This window comes from Bubalus kerabau, chromosome X (genome assembly GCF_029407905.1).
Source record: "Bubalus kerabau isolate K-KA32 ecotype Philippines breed swamp buffalo chromosome X, PCC_UOA_SB_1v2, whole genome shotgun sequence".
NCBI lineage: Eukaryota > Metazoa > Chordata > Mammalia > Artiodactyla > Bovidae > Bubalus > Bubalus kerabau.
The window spans coordinates 128,609,091-128,635,929 of NC_073647.1; the positions used below are offsets into that span (position 1 = coordinate 128,609,091).

The 26,839-nt window shown below is 40.2% G+C and overlaps 1 protein-coding gene across 6 annotated transcripts in view; it reads left to right on the plus strand.

Annotated features, from left to right (window-relative positions):
* The window catches only part of DMD (dystrophin), a 2,389,494-nt gene that overhangs the window by 1,954,754 nt on the left and 407,901 nt on the right, over positions 1-26,839 (plus strand). For all 6 annotated transcript variants that reach the window (XM_055564496.1, XM_055564495.1, XM_055564498.1 and 3 more), the window contains one exon: positions 24,376-24,548. In XM_055564496.1, the coding sequence (XP_055420471.1) occupies positions 24,376-24,548 (173 nt within the window). The remainder of the gene's footprint in view (positions 1-24,375; positions 24,549-26,839) is intronic.

Here is a 26,839-nt window from a genome sequence, read left to right on the forward strand (position 1 = left end):
TCTGTGCAAACAGTTTTACCCTTTAGCTGATTTTCTAAGTGTTAAATTGAAAAAGATTCTCTCAGAAGGCTTGGCCATCATGTCCTCGAATATCCACTGCATTAGAGTTGTCCAATTTTCACAGTGCTTTGTGTTCAAAGGACGTGATCTAAGCCATGATATTATTCCATTAAAAGAGAAACACCTTAGCCCAGGCCAGGATTGGGTCTGTCAAGTTAATCTCCTGGCACCTGGTGAGTGCTCTGTAAGTGTTTATTGAATGAATGAATCAGTGGACAGATGGATGGACAATGGCAAATGATAATCCTACCACCATACCAGGGGAAGTGTGGACAACTGCTGTGATTTGGAAAACTGGAGGGAAAAAATTGTTAAAACAATCACGCAGTAAACTGCACTGCTCAGAAGAGAAGCTGGTGATCCATTATTTACATGCCAAGGTTACCTACTATCTATGACTTACCAAGGTGATCAACTCCTTGACTCTCATTATCACCCTTCTTTGTTCTGCCGTTACTTGACTTCTTACATAACTGATGCCTTCATTCATTTATCTGATGGCTTGTTTGACAACTCTGTTGAAAACTGAAGCTGCAGCATGCCAACTCCCAACCTGGAAGCAGGAGATACAGCAGTGATTCAGGCAGATCTGGTTCCTGATCTCAGGAGCAACCAGACTAGCATGAGGTTTCCATTGCATGGTCTTCTCTCTGCTTTTCTTCAAGAAGAAAAGGCTTATGTGTATAATTTGCTTTCTGTTTGAAGTTCTATGATTAGTGATTTGAGATTCAAACCAATTCTTGATCCATGACTTAGGAATCAAAATCCTGAATTTTGTTGTTCATTTTCTTGGTTTTTGTTTTCTCTTTGTTTTACCTCCTTGTTCTCCTTAGACATAAATAGAATGTCCTGGAAGAAACCTTTGATTGGCAGTGGAGCCCCACAAAGCCATTTTTGTAAACATAGTGGAGCCCCACAAAGCCATTTTTGTAAACATAAATTTGGTATTACATGTCTAGTATGACCTATGTACGGAATGAATTTTTTCTCCATAAAGGAGAATTCAAAGGAAATTTCAAGAAAGTGAGTTCTTTCCATTTTGTATTGCCAACAAATGCAGAAACCCTGATGTTCATTTGTGGAGAGGAATATGGCAGACGATACACAATAGATGTTGTAGCAATGTTCACTTATATTCCCTTTTTAAAAAATATATAAAAGATCTTTCTTTCAAGAAGCTATTCTAGGATCTTTCTCTTGACAGTGTCCTAGTTCTTATCTCTGCTGTGCACAGGCTCACAAAATGTTTTCTTTGAAGGGCATTTTGTTATTGGCTCTCCTCTTATTTTCCTTCCTGTAGTAAACAGAACTGAAGGTATTTACTCCCCATAGTGAGGAGGCACCTGAGTGCACACACAGTGGCCTGAATGTCAGGCTTTTCTCTGCCTGTCATTCCCTGACTGTGAGCAACAGGCACAGTGAGTACTTCTCCACCCTCAGTGAACCCCAGGCAGAAAGGAAGCTGTCACAGACCTTTTGTGACTTGGAGAGAATGAGTAGGAAGAAAGGCTGCCTCAGCTGATAGTGACAAAACATTAGGACTCAGTGAGAATGTTTTTCCTGCTTTACTGATGGCTGTGCATTCCCTCATCCTAATTTGCCTAGGAGAGTCCCACTTTATGCCTGTTACTCTCGTGTCATTGTTAAGAGCGCCCCTGGACTTCCCTGGTGGTTCTGTGGTAAAGAATCCGCCTGCTGATGCCAATGCAGGAGACACGAGTTCAATCCCTGGTCCGGGAAGATGCCACATGCCACGGAGCAACTAAACCCATGAGCCGCAACTACTGAGCCTGTGCTTTAGAACCCATGCTCCGCAACAAGAGAAGACCAAGCGCCACAATGAGAAGCTCATGTGTTGCAATGAGAGAAAAGCCTGTTTAGCAACAAAGACCCAGGACAGCCAAAAATAAATAAAAGTAAATCGTACCCCCCTATACTCTCAAAAGTGGTCTTGTTTGGACAATAGAGTCACCCTTTTACATGGACACATGAGTAGAAAACCTTAACCATCAGAGTTGCTCATAGCTTACCATGTCTCCTGATGTGAGAGCTGGGTACCTTTAGGAAATGAAATTATGCATGAAATACATGCAGAGTAGGTGAATGCAGCGAGACGAGTACAAGATTGAGCTCAGTCGATTGAGCACCTACTGTGTGCTTAGCACCTTGCAAGGTGTAGACAGCACAGAAGTCAGTTCTGCCCCAGAGCCAACCGTGACTTAAATATGAAACACATTTGTGATATTCCACTTCTGGGCTTTTTTGGGAGGTTTAATGTCAGTGTTGTTGTTCAGTCACTCAGTTGTGTCCAACTCTTTGCAACCCCATGGGCTGCAGCACATCAGGCTTCCCTGTCTTTCACTATCTCCCAGGGTTTGCTCAAACTCATATCCATTGAATCACTATGCCATCCAACCATCTCACCCTCTGTTGACCCCTTTTCCTGCTGCCCTCAATCTTTCCCATCATCAGGGTTTTTCCAAAGAGTTGGGTCAAAGTATTGGAGTTTCAGCATTAGTCCTTCAGTGAATATTCAGGGTTGATTTCTTTTAAGATTGACTGGTTTGATCTCCTTGCTGTCCTACAGACTCTCAAGACTCTTCTCCAGCACCACAGTTCAAAAGCATCAATTCTTCACCACTCAGCCTTCTTTATGGTCCAACTGTCACATCCATACATGACTACTAATGTCAGTGTATCATGCTTTAATTAATTTATAGAGCATCATATCATGAAACTGTTGAATCACATCTTTTCCCTAGACATCAAATATATTCTCAGTGTAAATCTGACATCTAGATAAGAAGAACAAAAGTAATCAGAAAAATAATTGTAAGATAATTATAAAGAACGATGATGTGATGTGTGGCCATTTCAATGTGTTGCTACAACCTACAGTATCTTGTGTTTTCCTTAGAAAGAAGACCTCAATCCGGAGATTCAAATCCCTCAGCCTGCCTCACTTCCTATCGCCCTTTGATGGGAGACCACATGGCTGTGACAAAGAGCCATGTTGAGGAAACCATGGCACTGTATTGTTTGTAGATTTTCAAGTCTGCAAATTCCCTTTGACTACAGGAAGTTACTGCCAGTACTAGAAACAATTAGAGAAGCTAACTCTGAGGGTCAATATAGCAGAGGTCACTTCAGAAAAGAAAAGCAACTCCAGCTATGATAATCAGAGAATGATTTAGTCCAGAGGATTAGATGCATACTAAATCTTTGGAAAGGCCAAAGGAGCAGATTTTCAAGCTCCCAGCACAGAATTCTGAAGCCAGATAGAACCAGTCCACAAGGGAACTACCATCTCTGAGATACTGCTGAAGTCCTGAATTCAAGAGCATCATCTGTAACTGTGAACTAAGATTCAGAAAGTGGAAATGTAGATGCTACCATGTGTAGCTCCTGTTAGCACCTGTCTTGCTTCAACCAGGAAGCTGGAGAATCCACTTTGGAAAGATGATATGGGAGATCTCACGCTTCTGTAACTAAACTTGCCAACAGAAGCAGCCAAAGGGGCAGAGAGGTAGCCACTACTCTACTACCAACTTCTGAGTCATCACAGATAGATTTCCTTGATGGAGAGTTGCCAGATGTAGCAAACAGAAATAATGCATTCGACATCCTTACACTGGGGAAAAAAGATCCATTGTTTATCCGAAATTCACATTTAACCAGCACCCTGTATTTCATCTGACAACCCTAGCTTTTTAAAATCTACTTCATATCCAGAACCCTAGCAGCATAGACATCTGGCCAATGTGATATTTAACTCCCAACCTGTTAAATGGAGAGTAGTGTTGAGGTTTCAGTGAGTCAGTCTGTTGTATTAGCCAGTGTATATTTCCTAGCAAGACTGGCTGAAGCCTTTCTGCCCCCAGATACTTTTGCTGCCATCTGAATCTTTCGCTTCACACTCTTATACTCACTTATCTCTACCAGTTTGCGATCCATTTGGTTTAACTCAGCGTCCTCTTTTTAAAAGGTAAAAATCTCCTAAATGTGAACGTGGTCAGACTATGCTCTAGGAATATGAGTCAGGTAGGAAAGAATGCTTATTGGGGACCTGAGGAAATGCAGGGGGCTGGGGGTAGAAATGACTATGCACCAGTAGGCAGAGTGACAGGCACGTGCTCATCTCATTCATGCCCATCTCAGTTGTCTTTTTAAACACATTGGTTTATTTATTTTAGGATATGCTGAGTCTTCATTGTTGTGCAGGCTTTTCTCTAGTTGGGGCAAGCTGGGGCTACTCTTTGTTGTGGTGCGCGAGCTTCTCATCATAGTAGCTTCTTTTGTTGTGGCACATGGGCTTCGCTGTGCCGCAGCATGTGAAATCTCCCCAGACCAGGGATGGAACCCATGTCCTCTGCGCTAGCAGGCAAATTCTTATCCGCTGCACCACTAGAGAAGTCCTCAGGTGTCTCTTGCTTACTGTTTTCCATTGGCCAGACTCAGGATTCAAAGCAACATTCATTCCCTTTTGTACTCCGAAAGACGTATGAGTCTCAAATCACAAAACCCACAGCAGTATTATCACAATGACTTAGACCATCCATGTTTGAGATCCAACAGCTGTGACTATCCTGGCCCAGAACATATACAGCTGTTTGTTTCCATGGAAATTGGAATTTGGGGGTCTGGACCATTGACTTGCAAATGACTTTTGGTTACAGAACTCTTTGTAAGTTTGGGACTGCTTTGACTCATTTCCTGAGTAAAGATGTCATAAGGAAGAACGCCAGATTTGCGCCATGCTCATCAACTATTTAGTGAGAAGAAATGTCAGCCTAGAGCATGAAAAGAAATACTGCCTCTCTGAGAAGTCAAAACTGATGAAAAACAAGCACACAAGCACGATGCCACTCTTCAGAACCGCAGAAGCTCCTTTTTTGCTGTTCCCCATCTTGCCTAAGATTTTCTCATCTGCCTTTAAAACAGTAGGATAGTTCTAAGTTTCAAGGCAACTGATTATAACAGAAAATCAGTAGTAATTGGAAGCTGTGGGATGTTTGGAGAAGTAATGGAGGTAGCTGCTCTCCACGTTATCCTGTAGGACTTGCCATGGCAATGAAATCAGGCAGTGGAAGCTTGGCTGAGCAAGTACAAGCAAACAGTCCTACAGAGAATGGTGCCATGTCTTCAATCCTTTTATCTCTGGTAGCAAGTGGGAAATCAGGGAATTCTTTGGCAGAAAACTTTAGGGGTTAGCAAGGGTTATTTGGCTAAAAGAGGTTATTATTAAAGTGAAATCAAACTTTCCATGAGTTGTTTGCTATTAAAGCAAATTGAAAATAGGCCTTGCATGTTTGATAAGGGAGGTGAACCTCGTAAATTAGCTGGTGAGCTGTTTTTTTTTTTTAATAAACTTATAAATTGCTTTTTTTTTTTAAGATGCAGTAGCCATTTTTCTCTCCAAAAAGGTTTGTTATTTGTCCTAGTATCTTACTCTTGGCTATGAAAACATTATTGCATGTAAAAGCACGATAGATCTTTGACAAGAATTTGTCATCATCCTTAAATCCAAAACCCTCAAATTATGTTTACTAATTATAACTTAATTCCATACATTTAGTGATACTTTAAAACACATGAGTTATTTTGTAACTCCCAACATCACAAAGATAAATTTAATCCCATAGACTAAGTGTTGTGCCTAAAAGAATATTTCAGTTAGGCAAAGAGAGACACATAGAAAGCAATTAGAGAAATTCTCAGTGCTATATATAACTCAGACATTATATGGAAATTCTTTTTCTGTGAATATCATCATAAGATGTTGAAAAGAGAAGGATATGAACATACGGTGTTTAAAAGGTTCAGATCCTCTTCTGAGTGCTTCAGACCTATTATTTAACTGTGATCTTAGATCAGAAGTCTGATTTTTTGAAAGTTTTGTTTTGCCCTGAATGTTAAAAAAATGACTTCTATATCATATGATTGGCTATGAGAATGTAAACCAGAAGCCCAGTGAAGAATCACTTTATATCATTTGGTAAATACCATGATTAAGGATAGTTACGATCGAGGATCTGGGTAGCCCAGATATGTGAGGGTTTGGGAAATTCCAAAGCTTAAAATCATATAGATTTTACAGTGAAGAAGCATCTCAGTTACCTTTGAGGCTTCAAAAATGGACTGGCCAAGGGATATTTTCTTGCTTTCTCAGGCTCCAGGCAGTTTTCCAGATGTAAGCATTCATGCATTCAGGGAGCTATAACCTGTCGTTTCCACTTTTCTTGCGATTGCACTTAAAACCATGAGTACAGGCCCTAGGATTTACGGAGATCCCCTTCTTGGGCAAGCAGATCCTTCGCGCTTTCATCTGTCAGTGTTCACTTCCGTATCTGTGAAGTTTCCTGCAACCTCTGAAGTCTAAGATACAGAATGAATGGAGAAGGGTACAAAAATCTAACTCATATTCATAGACTTGTCTCTCCAACAGAGAGGCTGTTTTGTCTTTTTTTTTTTTTAATTTTCCCTAATCAAGCCATTAGCATGAAACAAGGACATGTAATCTTACCAGGGCAAAATTGGGGTCGTGCCATAGGCTAGCTGAATGAGCACTCTGTGGCGTGATGATGTATGGCCACTGCACAACAACGCCTTCCCCCCATCAAATCTGCCCTTTAATTACATTTTAAATCTCATTTGAAGAGATTTTATCATTATGGAAATTGCTTTGTAAATGTGCCCATGATGAGACCCAATAAAAGTTGGCTTAGAAGAATCGAAGACAGAGGAGATGAATCAGCAGCTAAAACCCTAATAGCAGACCAGCATTTGCTTGGCTTTAGGTAAACCAGTCCATGCAATAACAGAAATCTTCATTGACCCAAAGGTGTATTTGCCCTGGATTATTACAGGGAGCTGTGCCCAGTAGCACTATCACTTGTAAGCTGAAGGGAGAGATCTGTTCTCCGACTCAGCTAGCATTAGTTTCCCCAGCCTCAGAGCCATCACTTGAATTTATCACTGCCCAGATGAATACAACATTTGCCTCATGTTCCTGACTTCATGCTTGTAGGCACTGCAGGCCTATGGTTCTTTAAAGGAGCAAAGTCTTTCTTTCTTTTTTAAATATTAGCTTTATTTCCTTATATAATTCCATGATTCTTTTCTAAAAATGTTATGTGTTTATTACTCTTGATTATTTATTTATTATTTTGGCACTGTGTCTTCATTGCTGCACATGGGCTTTCTCCAGTTGTGGCAAGCAGGGGCTACTCTCTAGTTGTGGAGCACAGTCTTCTCATTGCGGTGGTTTCTCTTGTTGTGGAGCATGGACCCTAGGGTACCCACGGGCTTCAGTAGTTACAGTGACTGGACTCAGTAGTTGCAACGACCAGACTCTAGTGCACAGGCTTAATAGTTGAGGCACACAGGGTTGTTCTGTGTCATGAGAGATCTTCCTGACCCACTGATCAAACCCATGTCTCCTGCACTGGCAGGCGGATTCTTTACTATTGACCCAAAAGGGAAGCCCTGTGATGGCTTTCTCTGCATGAAATAAAGAACACCTCTGCTTTCTTTTAAGGGTCATTAAAAAATATCTATACTGCTGGATTACACAAGGCATGTGAGGAAGATTCTTAGGGTAAATTCAAAATGTTCTTTCTCTCCAACAGGGATTGTCTCATATCTTTGTGTAGCATATCTGATCTGAAATTTCCTTTTAACTGTATTCTTAATTATCTCTTTCTTTGATCTTGAACTGGTTTGCCGAGATACTGGGCAGATATCCTAGAGCCATAGCTACACTTTCTTAGGGGCACCAACTTCTATGTCTTTCTCCAGGCCCCTTTTCCTTCATGTTCCCCACCAACCCATATTTTATTTAGTATTGTTTTCCCAAGCAGATGGCAGGTCAAAACCAGAAAGGGCCACATTGCTTGAATGTGGTGAGAGTGACAAGAATTTCCCAGTAGCATTCAAGGACTGCCTTTGGCTATGCCCCTGTCCTCAAATCTTGTCATATTTTTCGCTTATGAATATTTGTGCAGGTTTCTCAGGAGAGGATCCATCATTTTCTCAAAGGCATTCATGACCTCCAGGAGATGAAGGACCCTTATGCTAGACCAATGGCTCACTCTCACAAGGTGGTCCCTGACATAGCAGTATCAGTCTCATCTGGGAGCTTGTTACAATGCAGATTCTTGAGCTCTCTCCCAGACCTATAGAATCAGGAACTCCAGAATTAGGACCCAGCAGCCTATGCTTTAATAAGCCCTCCAGGTGGTTCCCAGGCTCACTCAAGTTTGAGAACCATTCTGCTAGACAAACCACCAATACATGCTGAAAACTCATATTTATAGGCCTGGGAGAGAGCAAGCTCCAGGAGTTAGTGATGGACAGGGAAGCCTGGCGTGCTGCAGTCCATGAGGTTGCAAAGAGTTGGACATGACTAAGCGACTGAACTGATGTGGATGACATGGAGAAAACAGACCCCTCTCTCCTTCCTCCCATGGACCTTCCCCTCTGGCCACGAGAATGACTCAGTGCTGACTTGTATTCTTATCTTCAACTTATGCTTTTGCCTCTGCTTCAGATTTCATCCTCCTACTTCTTTCTTGGTCAGCGCCTACTCATCCCTCAAGACCCTACTCACATATCATCATTTGTCTGATGGCCTCCATTATCTTGGCAGTAAGGCTAATTGCTCTGTGTTCTCATAGAGCTATATCCACTTTAACAGTATATCCGCTCTAAGAATATTCCGTGTTATTTGGGTTTGGTGTTTTCTTCAAACTTTTTCAGGAGACTGTGGACCCCTTGAAGTAAGAAACTTGCATCTTGGTTTTATGAGTATTTTCAGATAGAGTTGAGGGAAGGACACCACCCCCCCTCCCCAATATTTCTGCCAGTCCACAAAAGGGAAAAATCAGAAGCAGGCAAAAGGCTTTTTTAGCAAGTCTCTTTATTTTCTACTCAGTTCAGTTACTCAGTCGTGTCTGACTCTTTGCAACCCCATGGACTGTAGCAGGTCAGGCTTCCCTCAGATCAGATCAGATCAGATCAGTCGCTCAGTCGTGTCCAACTCTTTGCAACCCCATGAATAGCAGCATGCCAGGCCTCCCTGTCCATCACCAACTCCCGAAGTTCACCGAGACTCACGTCCATCGAGTCAGTGATGCCATCCAGCCATCTCATCCTCTGTCGTCCCCTTCTCCTACTGCCCCCAATCCCTCTCAGCATCAGAGTCTTTTCCAATGAGTCAACTCTTTGCATGAGGTGGCCAAAGTACTGGAGTTTCAGCTTTAGCATCATTCCTTCCAAAGAAATCCCAGGGCTGATCTCCTTCAGAATGGACTGGTTGGATCTCCTTGCAGTCCAAGGGATTCTCAAGAGTCTTCTCCAACACCACAGTTCAAAAGCATCAATTCTTCGGCGCTCAGCCTTCTTCACTATGCATCAGCAACTCCCAGAGCTTGCTCAAACTCATGTCCATCAAGTCGGTGATGCCATCCAACCATCTCATCTGTTTTCTACTCAAGATTACATCAATTATTAGCTTTTACCCACATTCCCTTATCGGTCCCCTATTGGTGAGATTGGGTTTTCTTTTTCCTGTTAAACTCTGAACTCTATTGGAAATGTGAGCAGAAACATACTACAACTATGCAGTTCCTTTGTCGCTTTCTGAGAAGGGTGGACCAATAATGTTTGTCCATTGTAAAGTACTATGGACATGGCCTATTTACCATGTATCTTTCTTGGGGTAATGAGACTTCTTCATTTGTAATCAAGAGCAGTGACAATGATGAAATCCAACTGAAAAGTTTCAAAGCACTGTGAGGCAGGTTTCTACTGTTCTGTAACAGATACTACCATATAGCTCCCATGTAAAAATTTGTGTCAGATAATCTATAAAAACATCCTTTTCTCTGTTCTAGTTCTTTATTTTAAAAACTTACATAATTTATCTTATGGGCATGGAAACACATAAGCCTTCCCAAACCTTACTCTTCTGGTGATAGTTGTTTAATTCTCCATGTTTTCAGGTGAAGGAAGCATTGTCTCATGGCCAAAGGCCTAGAATACCCTAGGATTGCTTCAGTAAGATGTTCTGAACTGAACAGAGTGCTTTGGGAAGGATTAGTAGGTATATTAAAAAAAAAAAACTCATGAATGAGTTTCTGGCCTCAGCAATAGGTTCTGGCAGTGAAAAAATATCTAAGATATTTTGTCAGATGCTTTTTTAAATTTAGTTTTCTCATCTATGTCATGTTTCCTTTGGCAGATATGCTCATGTTACCTACCTTTATATTAATGTCCACATGCATATCCCTTTCTATTTCCTTTTACTCATGTACTGAGGAAAAGTACTCTAAAAAGAGTCATTGTTCTCTCCCCATCACCATCTGTCCTCTTCCATGAGAGAAGAAAGCTAAATAGGATGAAGTAACTCCCTAAGCACAGAAAAACCATTATACTCTCCAAAAGTAGTAATGTACTCTACTTGGTAGTAGATATAAATTAACTTACGAAAGAACACCAGCGAATCAGACCCAATTATATCAGCAGGGCATTAGTTAACATCATGGTTTTAGAAAATTCTTTAACATTCAAATGTTATGGATACCTATAATTCACGTTAAAGGTAATATTTCTAAGCTTTAGGCTGAAAAGTACCCACCAATGAATATAATTATGTCCAAAGTGTGTTTGTAAATTACTTGGAAATTGTCCTATTTAAAGTGAAAGAAAATATAGAAATGTCTTAGATTTATTGCATCATTAACCTTTTCTAAACAATTGCCTCAGTGTAGGGGTGTTTTGTGATTGTGTCAGGATATTATGAGGATTTTAGGGGGAGTGGGAAATGGAATAAAGTTGTTTTTCTCCATTTACAACATCTATAATTAAAACAAGCTAGAGGAAATTAGCTACATGGCTGTTATGATTTCTAGCATATTATCAAAAATAATTATGGCACTTGGCCATATGTTCTTGCCTTCTTCTTACAGTTTGCTATTGGGATAAGATGAGATTTGACATCAACTAATTGCTTATTTGTAATATACAATCTTCAACTACAGTGTTTCTGTAGAGGAAAAAAATAGCTCTGTGACAAAGAGATTCAGGAAATAAGCACTTTTCCAACTTTGAACTCTATACATAATATAGATAAATTGTACAGATCAATATAACCAGATGTGTCTTGGTTCATGGGAAAATAGTTGTCTATTTTAAGAATGAGAATATATTCCATTCATTTAGAGCCATTCACAATGATCAGAGGTATTAGTTTGGAGTTGATTGAGGAAATATAAATAATTTAATAGCTACCTAGAAAATCATTCCATTGCCGAGGCAATCCATTCAGAGCATCACGATGTGTTTCTCAATCCAAATATCTCATGTTTGCCTTAATAAGTTAATTATTGTATTGGATTACATGTAGCCCAAGTCAGAATTCACTTGCTTTCTAGTTGAGAAGTGGAGGAAAAGTGGGGGTGGGGACAGTAAAAATAAGAACATAAATTCAGACAGATCTCTAATCCAATCCTGCTGCTGCCATATGAGAGCTGTGGAATTTGGTCAAGTTACTTCATTTGTGCAAATTAGTTTCCTCAATTAGGGAGTGAGAAGACTTTCTTTGTAGAGTTGATGTAAAAGATGTATAAGGGATGCTAACTCTTAGTTTCCTGCCCCATTCCATCCATCTACTCCACCCTCACTGCCAGCCCTCATCATGGCTCTGCAATAATAAATGTTTCAGTGTCCAAAAGGCCCATCTGGTCTTTCTCAGATAAGGGTGGTTATCTTCAAACAGGCCGATTCCTACACTTAAAACGTAATACCAAATGGAAAGTACCTTGAACATTGTAGACTGTGCATATGTGGTTGTCTCTATGAAAGAAATGCAGGATCTAGAATTTTGTGTCAAAGTCTTTCAGGACTACCATTGACAGTGATCTCCTGAAAGATATCTGTCTCATGTAGCAAAATGCTCACCCAGTTATGAGCAATTAATCTGTATAGCAATATCTGAAAAAAAAATATTGCAATATGGTATGGAGTTTTTTGCGGAATTTTAGATATACTATTAAAAAAGAAAACTCAGTCTGTCTAAGGATTCGTCTTCCATCACCAACATTATGAAGGCATGCCATTCTTTTTTGTAACTCAAGTACTGAGCCAAATGGATACCAACATTAGTTCCCTGCTGGGTCCGTGGCATCTTAATTTGAGAAACATCCAATGCAATATTACTCTACCTGTCCTTTCTCAGGATTTTGTGTCCCTTAAAACTTACTCTTGCATATTTTGGGAGTGCCTGATAGGATATATTTTAGAAGTCTCCTGTAGAAGTCTCTTGGTCCTCTATGCAGCTTTGGTGTCAATGTCATTGCTTTGTCATTGTAAGTGACTTGACGCCAAGGAGTGAGTGTGTGTGTGTGTGCAATACAGCATATATGTTTGTCTTACTCCTTATGAAACCTAAAATAACATGTCTATCTTTCAAATGCTTTTGTGAGTAGTTATCACTTGGCCTAATTCTACCTTCCAAAGGTAGAGCAAAAGAAGCATGAAGTTGAATCACACATGCAGCTATTTCAATAATTTATGAGCGCTTGAAGAACACAGAATCTCTCTTCCTAAGTCCTCTCTTTCCAGAGGCACGGCTTTATTGGTTCATGAATAGCTGGGGCTGCCCATCAGCCAAACTTCCTGTCTCCATTCTCTCCCTGCTGTCATTTACCCTGAAAACTGCTCCCTAAACAATTATTTTCAAATTCTTTTTTTGACTATGTCAGGCTTGCAGTGGAAGCTCCAGTGGAATCTTATCATTATAGGATCAGTTATAATGTCCAGGCTGTTATCAAAGCTCTCAATGTCCACTCTGTACCCTTTGCATCCAGTTGTTGACCTTTCGCAACACCACTCTTAGATCCTGCTCATGTTTCTGGCTCTCCTCTCTGTGCATTTGGTATTCATTTTCCTTAAAAAGACTTCATGTTTTCTTTGCTCTCAAGCTTGGAGTGATGGAAGAAGAGGAGAGGAGTCCAGATGGATATCATTTTAACGAAAGCTCTAGATAGATCAGACATTAAGTTAGCGTTTAGATGCTTTACTCACATCACCTCATCTAATCTTTGCCAAAACCTTATAAGGTAGGTATTATTAGCCCTATTTGTGGATGAAAAAACAAGTTTTGAAGTATTTTATAATTTGCCCCAAAGCACAAAGCTAGCAAGTGAGGAAATTAGAATCTTAACAGATCTTATGAGGCTGAAGACTAGGCCTCGCCCATGGTGCAGTACTTCGTCTCACTCTATGTTAATCACCCCCATCCATTCCAGACTTTAAGACATGCTCATGTCTTTATGGACTCTTTAGTTACATGGATCTTTGTAACTCTTCCTCAGCTGCTTGAAATCAGATTCCCCACCTCAAGTATAAGCTCTCAATATAAACATAAAAAAAATATCATCCCCTAAACTCTGTTGATCCTTCATCCCTCTTCAGGTACTATCTTATTTCTCATCTAAATGTCATAGTCAAACTTTTCGATAGTTCTGTCTGTTCCATTAACCTTCTAAAGTCTTTTTCTTATATCTATTTCTTCCTCTCCTCTGAAACTGTTGTTGCCAAGGTAACCAATGAGTTTCTTTGTTGCCAAATCCAGTAGACAGTGTTCTGTCCTAATGTAACAAACCTCTTCTTCTTCCTTTTTTTTTTTTTTTTGGCTGTACCATGGGCATATGGGATCTTAGTTCCCTGACCAGGGATTGAACCCATGCCCCCTGCATTGGGAATGAGTCTTAACCACTGAATCAGCAGGGAAGTTCCTAACCAACCTCTTAACACTGTTTGACACTGTTGCCTGCTCCTTCCATTTTGAAACCCTTTTTCCTCTCTGGGTTAGCATGACACCAATTCCTTAGTTTTTCTCCTACTGATTTGGTACTTCCTTTTCTGTCTCCTTTGCTAGGTTTTTTACACCACCTAACCTCTGAATGTTACTGGTTTCAGGACATGCTCTGAGGGCCCTTATTCCTTTCTCTTTTCTTTTTCCCTCAATATGCTTCAGTTCAGTTCAGTCACTCAGTCGTGTCCAACTCATTGCGACCACATGGACTGTAGCACGCCAGGCATCCCTGTCCATCACCAACTCCCAGAGCTTACTCAAACTCATGTTCATCATATCAGTGATGCCATCCAACCATCTCATCCTCTGTTGTCCCCTTCTCCTCCTGCCTTCAATCTTTCCCAGCATCAGGGTCTTTTCAAATGAGTCAGTTCTTCGCATTAGGTGGTCAAAGTATTGGAGTTTCGGCTTCAGGATCAGTCCTTCCAATGAATATTCAGGACTGATTTCCTTTAAGATTGACTGGATCTCCTTGCTGTCCAAGGGACTCTCAAGAGTCTTCTCCAACACCACAGTTCAAAAGCATCAATTCTTTGGTGCTCAGCTTACTTTATAGTCCAACTCTCACATCCATACATGACTACTGGAAAAATCATAGCTTTGACTAGATAGACCTTTGTTGGTTAAGTAATGTCTCTGCTTTTTAATATGCTGTCTAGGTTGGTCATAACTTTCCTTCCAAGGAGCAAGTGTCTTTTAATTTCATGCCTGCAGTCACTATCTGCAGTGATTTTGGAGCCCCAAAAAATAGTCTCTCACTGTTTCCATTGTTTCCCCATCTATTTGCCATGAAGTGATGGGACTGGTTGCCATGATCTTCATTTTCTGAATGCTGACTTTCAAGCCAACTTTTTCACTCTCCTCTTTCACTTTCATCAAGAGGCTCTTTAGTTCTTCTTCACTCTCTGCCATAAGGGTGGTGTCATCTGCATATCTGAGGTTATTGATATTTCTCCCAGCAATCTTGATTCTAGCTTGTGCTTCTTCCAGCCCAGCATTTCACATGATGTACTCTGCATATAAGTTAAATAAGCAGGGTGACCATATGCAGCCTTGATGTACTCCTTTTCCTATTTGGAACCAGTCTGTTGTTCCATGTCCAGTTCTAACTGTTGCTTCTTGATCTGCATACAGGTTTCTCAAGAGGCAGACCAGGTAGTCTGGTATTCCTATCACAGTTTGTTGTGATCCACACAGTCAAAGGCTTTGGTATAATCAATAAAGCAAAAGTAGATGTTTTTCTGGAACTCTCCTGCTTTTTCAGTGATCTAATGGATGTTGGCAATTTGATCTCTGGTTCCTCTGCCTTTTCTAAATCTAGCTTGAACATCTGGAAGTTCATGGTTCATGTACTGTTGACACCTAGCTTGGAGAATTTTGAGCATTACTTTGCTAGCATGTGAGATGAGTGCAATTGTGCGGTAGTTTGGACATTTTTGGGGATTGGAATGAAAACTCACCTTTTCCGGTCCTGTGGCCACTGCTGAGTTTTCCAGATTTGCTGGCATATTGAGTGCAGCACTTTCACAGCATCATCTTTTTGGATTTGAAATAGTTCAACTGGAATTCCATCACCTCCACTAGTCTTAGTATCAAATAATCCCACATTCTTAAAGCCAGCCCAGACTCCCAACTCTGAGTTTCATGTATGTATTTGAAATCTCCACTTCACAGTCATTTTAAAGCATAACATGAACACAAAATTGACTTTCCCCTAGTTTTCACCATGTCAGTTAATGACACATCTATCTGTTGCTCAAGTTAAGAATTTGGAGTCATCATTGAGATACCCCTCTCCTTTACCCTTATCATCCAATCCCTGAGTATGTGTAAGAAATCCAACATCCAGATTATATCTCACATTAGTCCACTTCTCTCCTTCTACAGTCACCCCAGTCCAGGCCACCATTATCTCATCTGGATTAGAGCCCCTGGCCTCTCACTGGTCTTTTGTTTCCTCTCCTGTCTTCTTTAATCTCCACATAGCAATGTAGTGATTTGTTTCAAGCCTAGATCACACCATGTCACCACTCTGCATTAAAAGCCTCAACTGTTTTCCATTGTACGTGAAATAAAATTCAAACTCCTGACCATGGGACTGCAAGGCTCCACACTATCTCAAGCCTCTCTGACCTCCTAACCAGCCACTTTTGTTTCTTAGGAAAGATCTTGGCTAGAATGTACTATCACAGAGCTGCTGCAAAGGTCTGCCCTTTTACTTGGGAGGAATTTGCTGCCCTTAGGTTTTCCCGTGACTAGGGTCTTCTCATCTTGTAAGTCCCAACTGACACTGAACCTTCTCACTTAGGTGTTCCTTGACCACGATAATCACAGAGCACCCCATCATCGCCATTATCACCACATCTATGCCGTTATTCTCATTGTAGCACCCTCATGTGTTACGTTCAGAGCCCCTTCTTCTTTTATTGAACATCTATCTGTTTACCAGATTTCTCCCTGGTTTATCTTGTTTCTCTCTCTTGTTATCCTTCTATGCTGTGAACGTCAAAACGGCAGAGATACAGGTTTTTTTCATCACTGCAGACCTAGGTGCTTGTATATTAAATATTAGTGGGAGGAAGGAAGGACAGAGAAAAAGAGAGGGGAGGAGGAAGGAAGAAGGGATGAAGGAAGGAACTAGGCCTAGGGACTACACCTTTCTTACATCATATAGATTCCCACTGCTCACCATGAAATCTTGGACTTAAAATAGGCACTTAACGCATGTTTGTGGGATGAATAATTAGGCAGACTGTTTTGCACTGTGACAGAACAAAGAGAAACCAGGAAAAACAAGATGCAGAAGCAAAAAGATAACATCCCATCTTATATCCAGCCTAGTATATCTGAAATGAACCATTCAACTTTAGAAAGTAATTTTCAGAATAGAGTAAACCAGAGGGTCAGACAAGGAGAGAAAGCATCATGTGTTTCCAGCATTTGGGATTGCTTAGGGCAGTCTGACAAATGGGATTTTGCTCCGTTTCCTCTGGGGTAATCCACCCTAGGCCAGGTATTTTTAAAGATTAGATTTTGAAATAAAGGTTTGCACCTGGGAATGTACTGCATCAGGAGAACAGATCCCTTCTCACCAGTGTTTGAGTGCTTAAGTGTGAGAATTTTTGAACACGATATGAAAGTGAAGACAACAAAACCCGCAGGATAATAGTCTCTGAGGACCTTAATAACAGCCATTTTTAAAGCAAAGCCTGTGGGCACCTAAATCCATAGCTGCTCCTTTAAGATGCATTGCAATGCAGTGGACCTGAAAACACACTCCTTATCTACCTAGAGCACCCAGGCTGTGGCACTCCTCAAATTAACTCTTGTTTCTCTGGGGATGACAGTTCTCCTGCTTTAAAAAAAAAAATTGTAATAGCCACGTAGAGAAGAGAAACAAGGAGTCAGAGTCGTACCCACTGTGAATGCGTAGCTGGCTGCATTTCCTGTGCGAGTTAGGAACCTCCAGCAGGTAGATTAGAATCCCTATAAGGTCATGATTGTGGGTCCAATTCTTTTCTATGGGTGCTTCTCAAAAATCCATTAGGAAGGATAATTCTGTTTTGTGTTGCTAGTTTTAATTTCAGTCCATAACAGACAGATACTTCTGTAACATGCAATAAAAATAAATGACTTTAAAAAAATTACAAAAACCAGACACACAAAATGCAAGCCCATGCTTTTTTATTTTTAGATTGGTATACATGTTTCTGAAGATTGACTCAACTTCTGTTCTCATAACGAAATGTGTGTGTGTGTGTGTGTGCGCGTGTGTGTTTAACAAATCATTTTGGATAACCAAGCTAAGGGAGCTTTATTTTGGCATGTTTGTTTTTGTTTTATTTAACTTCTTTAAAGCATCAACACCTTTTCAGAATAACTGTGTTGGAGAAATTCATTCAAAGAGTTTTACATACACTACTTTATTCTTACATAGAGTTTACTGAACATAAATCTGCCTGTTTCTGGCTCATTCAGGATCATTGTCATTAACACTAATTATTTTGCTTTGCTTTAAAGTTAGGTAATGCCTGCAAGGGCAAATAATATATAGGGCTGTTAGTTTCCACACAGTGTGACCCTGGTCAACTCTGAGTGCCCGTGGCTCCTTCTACACCTTTCAGGTTCTCTGTCAGGTGTCACCTCCTGCTGCTCTCAGTCTAGCCCTTAAGGATAACTTCTCTCCTATTTTGGATCTTCTGATTCTGACCTTTTAAGTTCTTGGAAATCAGATCATCACCCTTTCTTTTCCTATCAAGCTTATTTGAATTAGGCAAAAATTACCAGTAAAGAGAACTAATGACCTTATCATTATTCACATACTAATTGCTTTCAGAAAAGATTAGAGATGGTGTGTCTGCAATGAATTTTTTAGGGAGATTTGGTCACTTTGCCTATATCTTTTTGTTGTTTTTGTTTTATTGCTTCTCAGTTGTATTCAAGATAAGGAGATTATCATTTGCTGAGTTCTTTTTTAGACAAAAATAATACCATACACATAGGAAAGAGAATATGTGGAATCTATTACCTGGTGTTTTGGAATGGTATCATAACCATTTGTTTGAATAATAAAAAGAAGGGTGTAGCAGTAACTAATTCTTGGCATCGCCCTTCTTTATTTTTCTTCTAATAAAACTTTTATAACTTTTCATATTCTTCCCTGGTTGTCTTACTACTTAAGATCACCCTGGATCATTCTACTTGTTGAACAAAATCATACAAATTTAATATTTAATAATCTCATCTTTGTCCTTTATTTTCTTTATGAAACTCTATTCTTACTGCCTTCTTGAAAGAATGCCTTTATCCTACTTAGTTTAAGGACCTTGACCCATTCCACCTGGTTCTTCTCAGCACTCATTGTCTGTTACAATCAGGTCATGGAATTTGTTGTACTCGCTCATAATCCAAACTCCTTCCCACATTTCTGCCCTTTCCAGGCTTTTCTCCCTTGAAATACCCTCTTCCTCTTCCCTTCACCCCTCTCTTCCCTTCTCCATCCTTCAAGGCTCAAACAAAGTTCCATGATTTTGTAAAGTCTATTTCCATACCCTTTTCCCCCACATTGATTCTCGTAAAAAATCCTTACATCATCCTTATTAAATTAAAGGCTTATGGAGTAGTAAATAGCAGCCCACTCCAGTATTTTTGCCTGGAGAATCCCATGGACAGAGGAGTCTGGCGGGCTCCAGTCCATGGGATTGCAAAGAGTTGGACACGACTGAGCAACTGAGCACACAGCACACATTAAGGGCTTATCGGGTTCTGGATGATGTTCAAAGTATATTACCAAATTATTCCATATAATACTCAAAACAACCCAGCAGGTAAGGTATTGCTATTTAATATTTGGTGAAGCCAGGGAGATAAAGAGTCTTTAAACTTATGCAACTGTTAATGGAAAGAAGAGGAAGAGACTAAAGCTATGTCTGTGTACCTGCACTTTCCCATCAGTTTTCCCTGGAGGCTCAGAAAGGCGACTTACGACAGAAGGAGGCTAGATGCTCAGAAAAGAAGGAGCGGTGAGATTTGAAAATGCTCCCAGGAAACACAGTACTCCCTACTCCTAAAACTGCTCTCCAGTAAGCAATATTCTTGCCTGGAGAATCACAGGTACGGCAGAACCTGGTGGACTGCTGTCTATGGGGTCGTACAGAGTCGGAAACGACTGAAGCAACTTAGCAGCTTAGCAGCAAGCATATTACTTGTCTCATATCCAAACTTCCTTGATATTCACAGTTGAAATTTGCTCCTTAATTATACATAACTTTAAAGGTCTCTTTCTAAGGGGAGGGGCTACATATTCTTTTTGCAGTGGCACCCATCTTCTCAGTTATTTTATGCTCTCTCTTGTTGAATTGGCTATATCTGTCCACTGCCTCAGATGTGTTTAACAGTCTCCATATTAATGAGACTATAACGTTAGTCTACCTTGTCTAATGGCCATGCTGGAGTTGCTGTAATTTGGGCAGGAGTATTATTACTAGGAAAAATTAATAGGAAACATTTTTAATTAATAGGAAAAAAGTTAGAGGCGATAGAGCCTAGTGGGTACGAGTCCAGTCCCTGGAGTCTGACGGCCAGGGTTTGAAAAATCTCTGCATGGTTTATTAGCTGTGTGACCTTGTGCATTTTTTACGGAACCTCTCTGTAATTTTATTCTCTTATGTGTAAAGAGAAGATATTCATAATGCCTACCCTAGAGAGTTACTGAGAGGATTAAACGAGCTCATGTATATACAGTGCTTTAGACAGTGTCTGCCGTAAAGGAAGTCTTATTATATATGTTGTTGCTTGGCCTCTGTTGTTATATAACAAATCCGTTTTCCCCCTGTTCATTAGTTCTTGTTCTCCCTAAAGAATACAATCACAAAAAGAAGAGAAAACTTACATTGAATGTGGCAACTAAGGCTTGAGTGATGTTTTCTTGTTAAGTCAGGAGTGAAATAAAACTCCTTAAAAATATCTGTGGAAATTACTTTTTTGCCCAGGTTGGGTCTCCTCTGAGAAGTCCACTTGATTCTGCATCCCGACTTCCTGCTTTTCTGGGTCCCTGAGTCTAAAGATTCATCTTGAGATAAATGCCATGGTGGTAATTTTCTGCTAGTATGAGCAAGTGCCTTCCTACTTCCCCTGTGGATGTCTCCCTCCCTGCCTAGGATCTTGCTGCTTGATTGTACTGAAAAATCTCTACTCCAGCATGCCAACTTCCTAAAGTTGGTCCCCACGGATACTCGTTTCCATGGCCGAGCAACCAACCTGATTCCTGTAGCTTGACAGAATCCCTACCAGCCCACCAACCCAAAAGAACATGGTCAAACTGTATCCATGCTGTAATGTCGCCTCATTACTTCATGTAATGTTCATATGGTTCCTTTAGACAAAGGAATGAATTAGTGCTGAGAGAATTTCTGTTCTGTCAGCAGGGATATTTTGTAGTAAGGAGACCTCCATGCAAAGAAGTTTTGCTCACAGTTGGTCCCAGATGCCCAATAGCAAAGTGAAAAGGGTAGTCGGTTTTCCATTTTTCATTTTGAATGAATCAATCCGTGTGGGTAAATTTTAATCAAAATCAGCAATGCTGTCTTTCCATGTGCTCTTGCCTCAATAGTTTTTTCCCCTTGTTAGCAGTAACCTTGTTCAGCTTGAATAAATAACCACTGTTTGTTATAGCCAGTGCTTATCGCAAATGGTGTGTAGGCAGCCTATGATCTTCCAGAGTCAAAAGAACTGCATCCCTTGACCACATTTAACACTTTTGGCAAGTAAGTTGCACATTATTGAGCCTCAGTGCTCTCATCTGTAAAACAGAGAAAATATCATGTACTTCACAGGGCAAGGAGTAGGAATATCTAAAGCGATACATTTGTAACTGCATTGTAAACTGTAAAGCTCTCTTACTATACATGTGGCATTTGTTGCTCTAAACCACCATCATGAATTACAGAAGTAATACTGAGTTAGTTGAGTTACTTTCTTGCCAATGTTAGGACTTTCCTTAAACTACTTCTGAATCTCCAAGGGAAGAAATTTTAATCTGAGTATCTATGCGGTTTGGCAGGGAATTCTCAATGTGTAGTTAGTAATATGAAAGAGTTAAAGAAAAAGTGCACACTAGATTCTAGAAAAAGTACAAGGATAACTGTCTCTTGCCTTCCTCTTATATTTCCCACAGTGCTGCTGCTGCTGCTAAGTCGCTTCAGTCGTGTCCAACTCTATGGCTAGACAAATAACTGGTCCTCAACAAATACTGCTTTATCCATTTTATATTCATTTCTTTCTTGATGATACAACACAGATGTTTAAATTCAGGGCAGTATAAATGGCAAAGATGAAAATTAGCAGACCCATGCATCACCATCCTATTTATGCTTGGGAAGACTTCTCATTTATTCAGCAAAGTCTTGATGACTTCACAATACACATAATCTCTAAGGAACTATTGGTTGAGCCTGGGTCTCTGCTCTAAATGCAGGATGTAAAAATTCAAATGTACTATAATTTATATGCATGCTAATGTAGAAAGCTGATTGTATCAGTCAAAATATCTTCATTTGTTGACAACAAAAGGTTTGATCTTAATTCCTTAAGTGTATGCTCTGAGGCACAGTTTTAGGTAGCAAACAAATCAAATACAACAAGAAGAGTAAAGTAAAAGAGAAAAGTGGGGGGCATTATCTTGAGAACTTGAATCTGTTTGGGTTTTAGTCCTGAATTATTTAGATATGTTAACCTCACTTTGCTCTTTCACTGAAGAAGTGGCAAATTCAGCAGGGCGTGTTTTCCCATGTAGGTACAGGTCAGATCAGATCAGATCAGTTGCTCAGTCGTGTCTGACTCTTTGCGACCCCATGAATCGCAGCACACCAGGCCTCCCTGTCCATCACCAACTCCCGGAGTTCACTGAGACTCAACGTCCATCGAGTCAGTGATGCCATCCAGCCATCTCATCCTCTGTCATCCCCTTCTCCTCTTGCCCCCAGTCCCTCCCAGCATCAGAGTCTTTTCCAATGAGTCAACTCTTCGCATGAGGTGGCCAAAGTACTGGAGTTTCAGCTTTAGCATCATTCCTTCCAAAGAAATCCCAGGGCTGATCTCCTTCAGCATGTAGGTACACAAATGGAAATTGCATGTATATTTGATCATGCTCCATTCAGCAAGAAGCCCAATACTAGTTTTCTACCACACCAGCTAGTTTCAAAATCAGGCTATTTCCTTCCAGAATAAGCCTGTTTTTGATGGGATAAAGATAGATGTTCCTCGATCTGTTTTAGTATTTCTGTTCTTTCAAATTCAGACATGATTTTTCCACATTCCCCTCCTGCCTTCCAGTCGAAGGGAATGAGACAATTCTTAGAGTCTGTGAGTGTTACTTTGGCTGCCCAAAACCGTGACAGGGGTCATTCATCTTCAATCTACCTGACCTCTAAAACATTCAAAATTCTGCATCTAAGAGGCCGTGACTGAAAACACAGGCCAGTTCCTCAGATTTTGTAATATGTTATTGCTGCCACTTTTCCTTCCTTCCTTTAGAAGAGTAATTTAATTCAATTTTAGAAAGGTGCAGGGGGGACTTTTCTAGTTATACAGATCAATCCAATTGTTCAGAGCTTCAGAATGAATTTTTAAAGTTGTTGAACAGAAGCATACAAATCTCTCAGAGCAAGTCAGATAATGTACAAAGCCTCCATTCATTGTGTGGGCAGAAAGGAATGCTAGTAGCCAGCAGCTCTCTAAGGAATGTTCCTTTGGCTTTGACCGTTCTGCTGGGAACAAGGAGGGAAACACACATAGAAAGTGAATTTATAATGTCTCTGGCTTCTAATGGCAAAATGATAAGAAAAGTTGGCTGTGTAATATAAACTGTCAGTTGCATATTCCAGGCCTCCTCTCCGCGAGGTCCCTCCCACATCCACAGGCCTGGCTACCGTTTAGTGAGGAGTACAAAGTGGCTGTTTATTATTATTGACTGGTGAGGCCTGTGCTCTGAAATTCATTCTGTCAACAGAATGTAAGCAAAGTTGGCATTTTAAAGCAGGGCTCTTTCAGTCGCTGGGTTTTCTCAGGATTGCTATGCAACAGGATCAGTGCTGTAGTCCCCGGTTCAAGCTGAAAATGTTACACAGGAAGACATACCATGTAAAGGTCAGATTCTTCTACTATGATAATTTTCTTGATCTGTGTATAGCAAATGAGGTTGAAGGCATCACTTCTTATAACTCTTATAAAGGTCCTTTGGACTTTTCCACCTGTTGAGCCTAAAAATGTAATGGGATTTTAAATGGGGACTCTTACCAAATATGTGATGCTGTAATAAATGTATGAGGTTGTCTTACCAAGGTGAACTTAATGTGTATTGTCAAGAGGATTCTCTCGTATGATCAAATCCCATGAATGTGCTGGTGCTATGGACCAGTTCAACCTTGTTGATTAGTCTCTCCATGCTTTTGTGGTTAGAGTCAATTCTACACAGTACTATGTGCTTGGAAAATATGACTTGACTCAGAGTGTAATATGGTGATTGGCACCAGGGTGCACTTAATCACGGAGTTTTATTTCCTATCACTTCCATAAAACAGTGTATTTTGTCCATGAACTGGAAGACAGAAGTTAAGAAATTTATAAAGTTATAAATACATTATGTCCCAATTCATCTCAAGGAATAAATTTATTATACCTAATAAGACGCCCATTTTGAATTTGAATTTGCATAATAACATAAAGAGATAATACACCAGGAAGAGTTGGGGGTGTATCTTCTTGTTAGTTGGAGGTATATCTTCTTGTTAGTTGAACCATTAAAATGCCTTTTGAACTAATAGTCTAATTTTTTTTTTTTTTTTTTTTTTTTTTTTGCCATTCTCCAAATTCACAGTCACAGCCCGGTCTTTTTTTTGTTTAGTAATTCTGCATGTGTTCTTCTCACTGATGCCCTGTAGGACCTCCAAGGAGAAATTGAAGCTCACACAGATATCTATCACAACCTAGATGAAAATGGCCAAAAAATCCTGAGATCCCTGGAAGGTTCTGATGATGCGGTCCTATTACAAAGACGTTTGGATAATATGAATTTCAAGTGGAGTGAGCTGCGGAAAAAGTCTCTCAATATCAGGTAAGAAAAGATCCCAAACTAAAATAGGCCAGAAAGAAATTAAAATGGCAATCTTCCCCTCATTTTCCTAGCACAATATCTCCTATGTTTATGTAAATCCCCCAATTTCAGAATGACTTTATTTTTAATAAATGAACCATTTGTTTGCCCCATATGGAGATGATAGCTGAGGGTTCAGATGCGATCAGAATGGTGCTGTTTTATAACCATGGGAGACATATATATTAAGACATTAGAGTGAATTCAAATGAGGAGCTCAGGTATCCTGATTTCATAGCATTTTCTCTTGGTTTATCACATGGTGATTCAAAAAGTGATAAAACTGATGTATGTTTATTATGGAATTCTTTCTTTGGCATTATTTTAAATGCATTACTGAGGACATTCTTCAAATACTATAACACGTTATAGTTAGCAACTTAAAGGAAATCTCCCCAGAGCTCCCACAGCTAGGGAGAGATGACAGCCCTTTCCTGCCTCTCGTTCCCTCTCACATCGCATTTCCACATCCTCTCTAAACTATGCCTTTAGCTATTCTATACCCACTTATTTCACACTTTGCCCTTTTCTGTGTTAACAGCGTTCTCTTGAGAAATTAATGAATACATCCCAGCTTTGTTGTAAGGAGGGCAGAGTGACACTCTTGCTATACCCATTTTGCAGTAGTTCAATGGAGGCTAAGGAACAGAGAGTGAGGAAATGAAATGCCCGGCGCCACCTGGGTGACATAGGAGGTGCAGGGCTTGCAAAGCAGGCTTCCTGCTTTCTAATCAGTTGCTTTGCCTAATTCACATCTCTTTATAAAAGTATTCTGTGTTCTTTTCTTTTTTCTTTCTTTGTCGAGAGGAGGTCTGTTATTGCAGGGAAGGAGAAGTGGAACGCACTCCACACTGGGAGTCGTTACCACCACTCAGTCGTAAGATGACTGGAGGGAGATTGTTTTTCTTCTTAATAAGTCCTTCTAAGTTGTCCCAAATTGGACGTAGAGTGTCTTTGCTTCTATAATGAGGAAAAAATATAACTGGAATTTCTTCATTTGAAAGCACTCTTGTAGAAATCTGCACTTCTTCTGACATAATAATGATGGTAGCAACTAACACTTATACGGTATGCTTCACATACCATGCAGTGTCATGGGCACTGTAGATTTGTTGACCCATTTAACACTCTCAGCTGCTCCAAGAGAGACATTCTATTATTATCCTCTCTTTGCATTTGAAGACAGTAACACACGGAGTGGCTAAATAGCTTCCCCAGGGTCACTTAGTTAGTAAATGGCAGATCGAAGATTGGAACATAGGGAGGTCTGGCTCCAAAGTCCGAGGTTTGAACCATCATATTATGGCAGAGAATATAAAGGCAGAAAGAGAAGGTAAGTCTCACCTAATGTTTATACATAAACATGTAATATGTGAAAGGATGAAACAGAGAAGCCGATTTCTGGGAGGAGAAAAATATTTTTATTTCTGTGGCCCCACCCTCACCCGCCAGTTTTGTACCCCAGCTTCCAAGGCACTCGTTTTTCTCTCCCTATTTGATCCATGAATTTTGTATGGACGTGTCATTGTGGGCAATAAGCAATGGCATTTTCAAAGATAAGGAAGCTCCATTTGCGTTCTACAGGTTCATCTCTTAGAGACGTCAGTGTCTGTAATGACACCGGCCACTTTCAGAACATCTGTCATTATAAAGGAATGAAACTTGTGAGATGGGAATGATACCGGTAGTTAAAGAAAAAAAAAGATATTCTTTTCTTGCGGAAGAGAAAAAGAAAGGTGCTACAACTGTTCTGAACATCACCCAGTGCCTTTTCTCTCCTTCATGTGAACTTGATGAAATAAAAGGAGAATTGAAAGCGGCGAATAGCATGTCAGCCAAAATATGGGCTCTTCATTCTCAGCAATTTCCCATATGCCAGCTACTGCAGTTGAATTCTTGCTGTCATTAATCAAGTAGAAAACAGTTACCTTAGCTCATCTGAGGTACTGCAAATTTGAGAATTTAAATATTCAGATCAATGGTTTTGGCTTTTAAGTAGGCCTCTCAAATAATGCAGAATGTGTTATAAACACTCACTTATGAAAAAGCAAGGAAGTCATTCTTCACATTAAAGCGATTCAGTTTATTTCCTGATGCTTGGCTGAAATAAAGGTATCAGTCAATCTGTACTGAATGGCAGGGTTCAGCTAGGAAAAGCACAGTAGAGGTAGTAATTGGGGATGGTTATGGAATAGGATAGATGAACCCTGGAACACTTAGATACAGAACCATCAGTGACAGAAAAGCTTGCA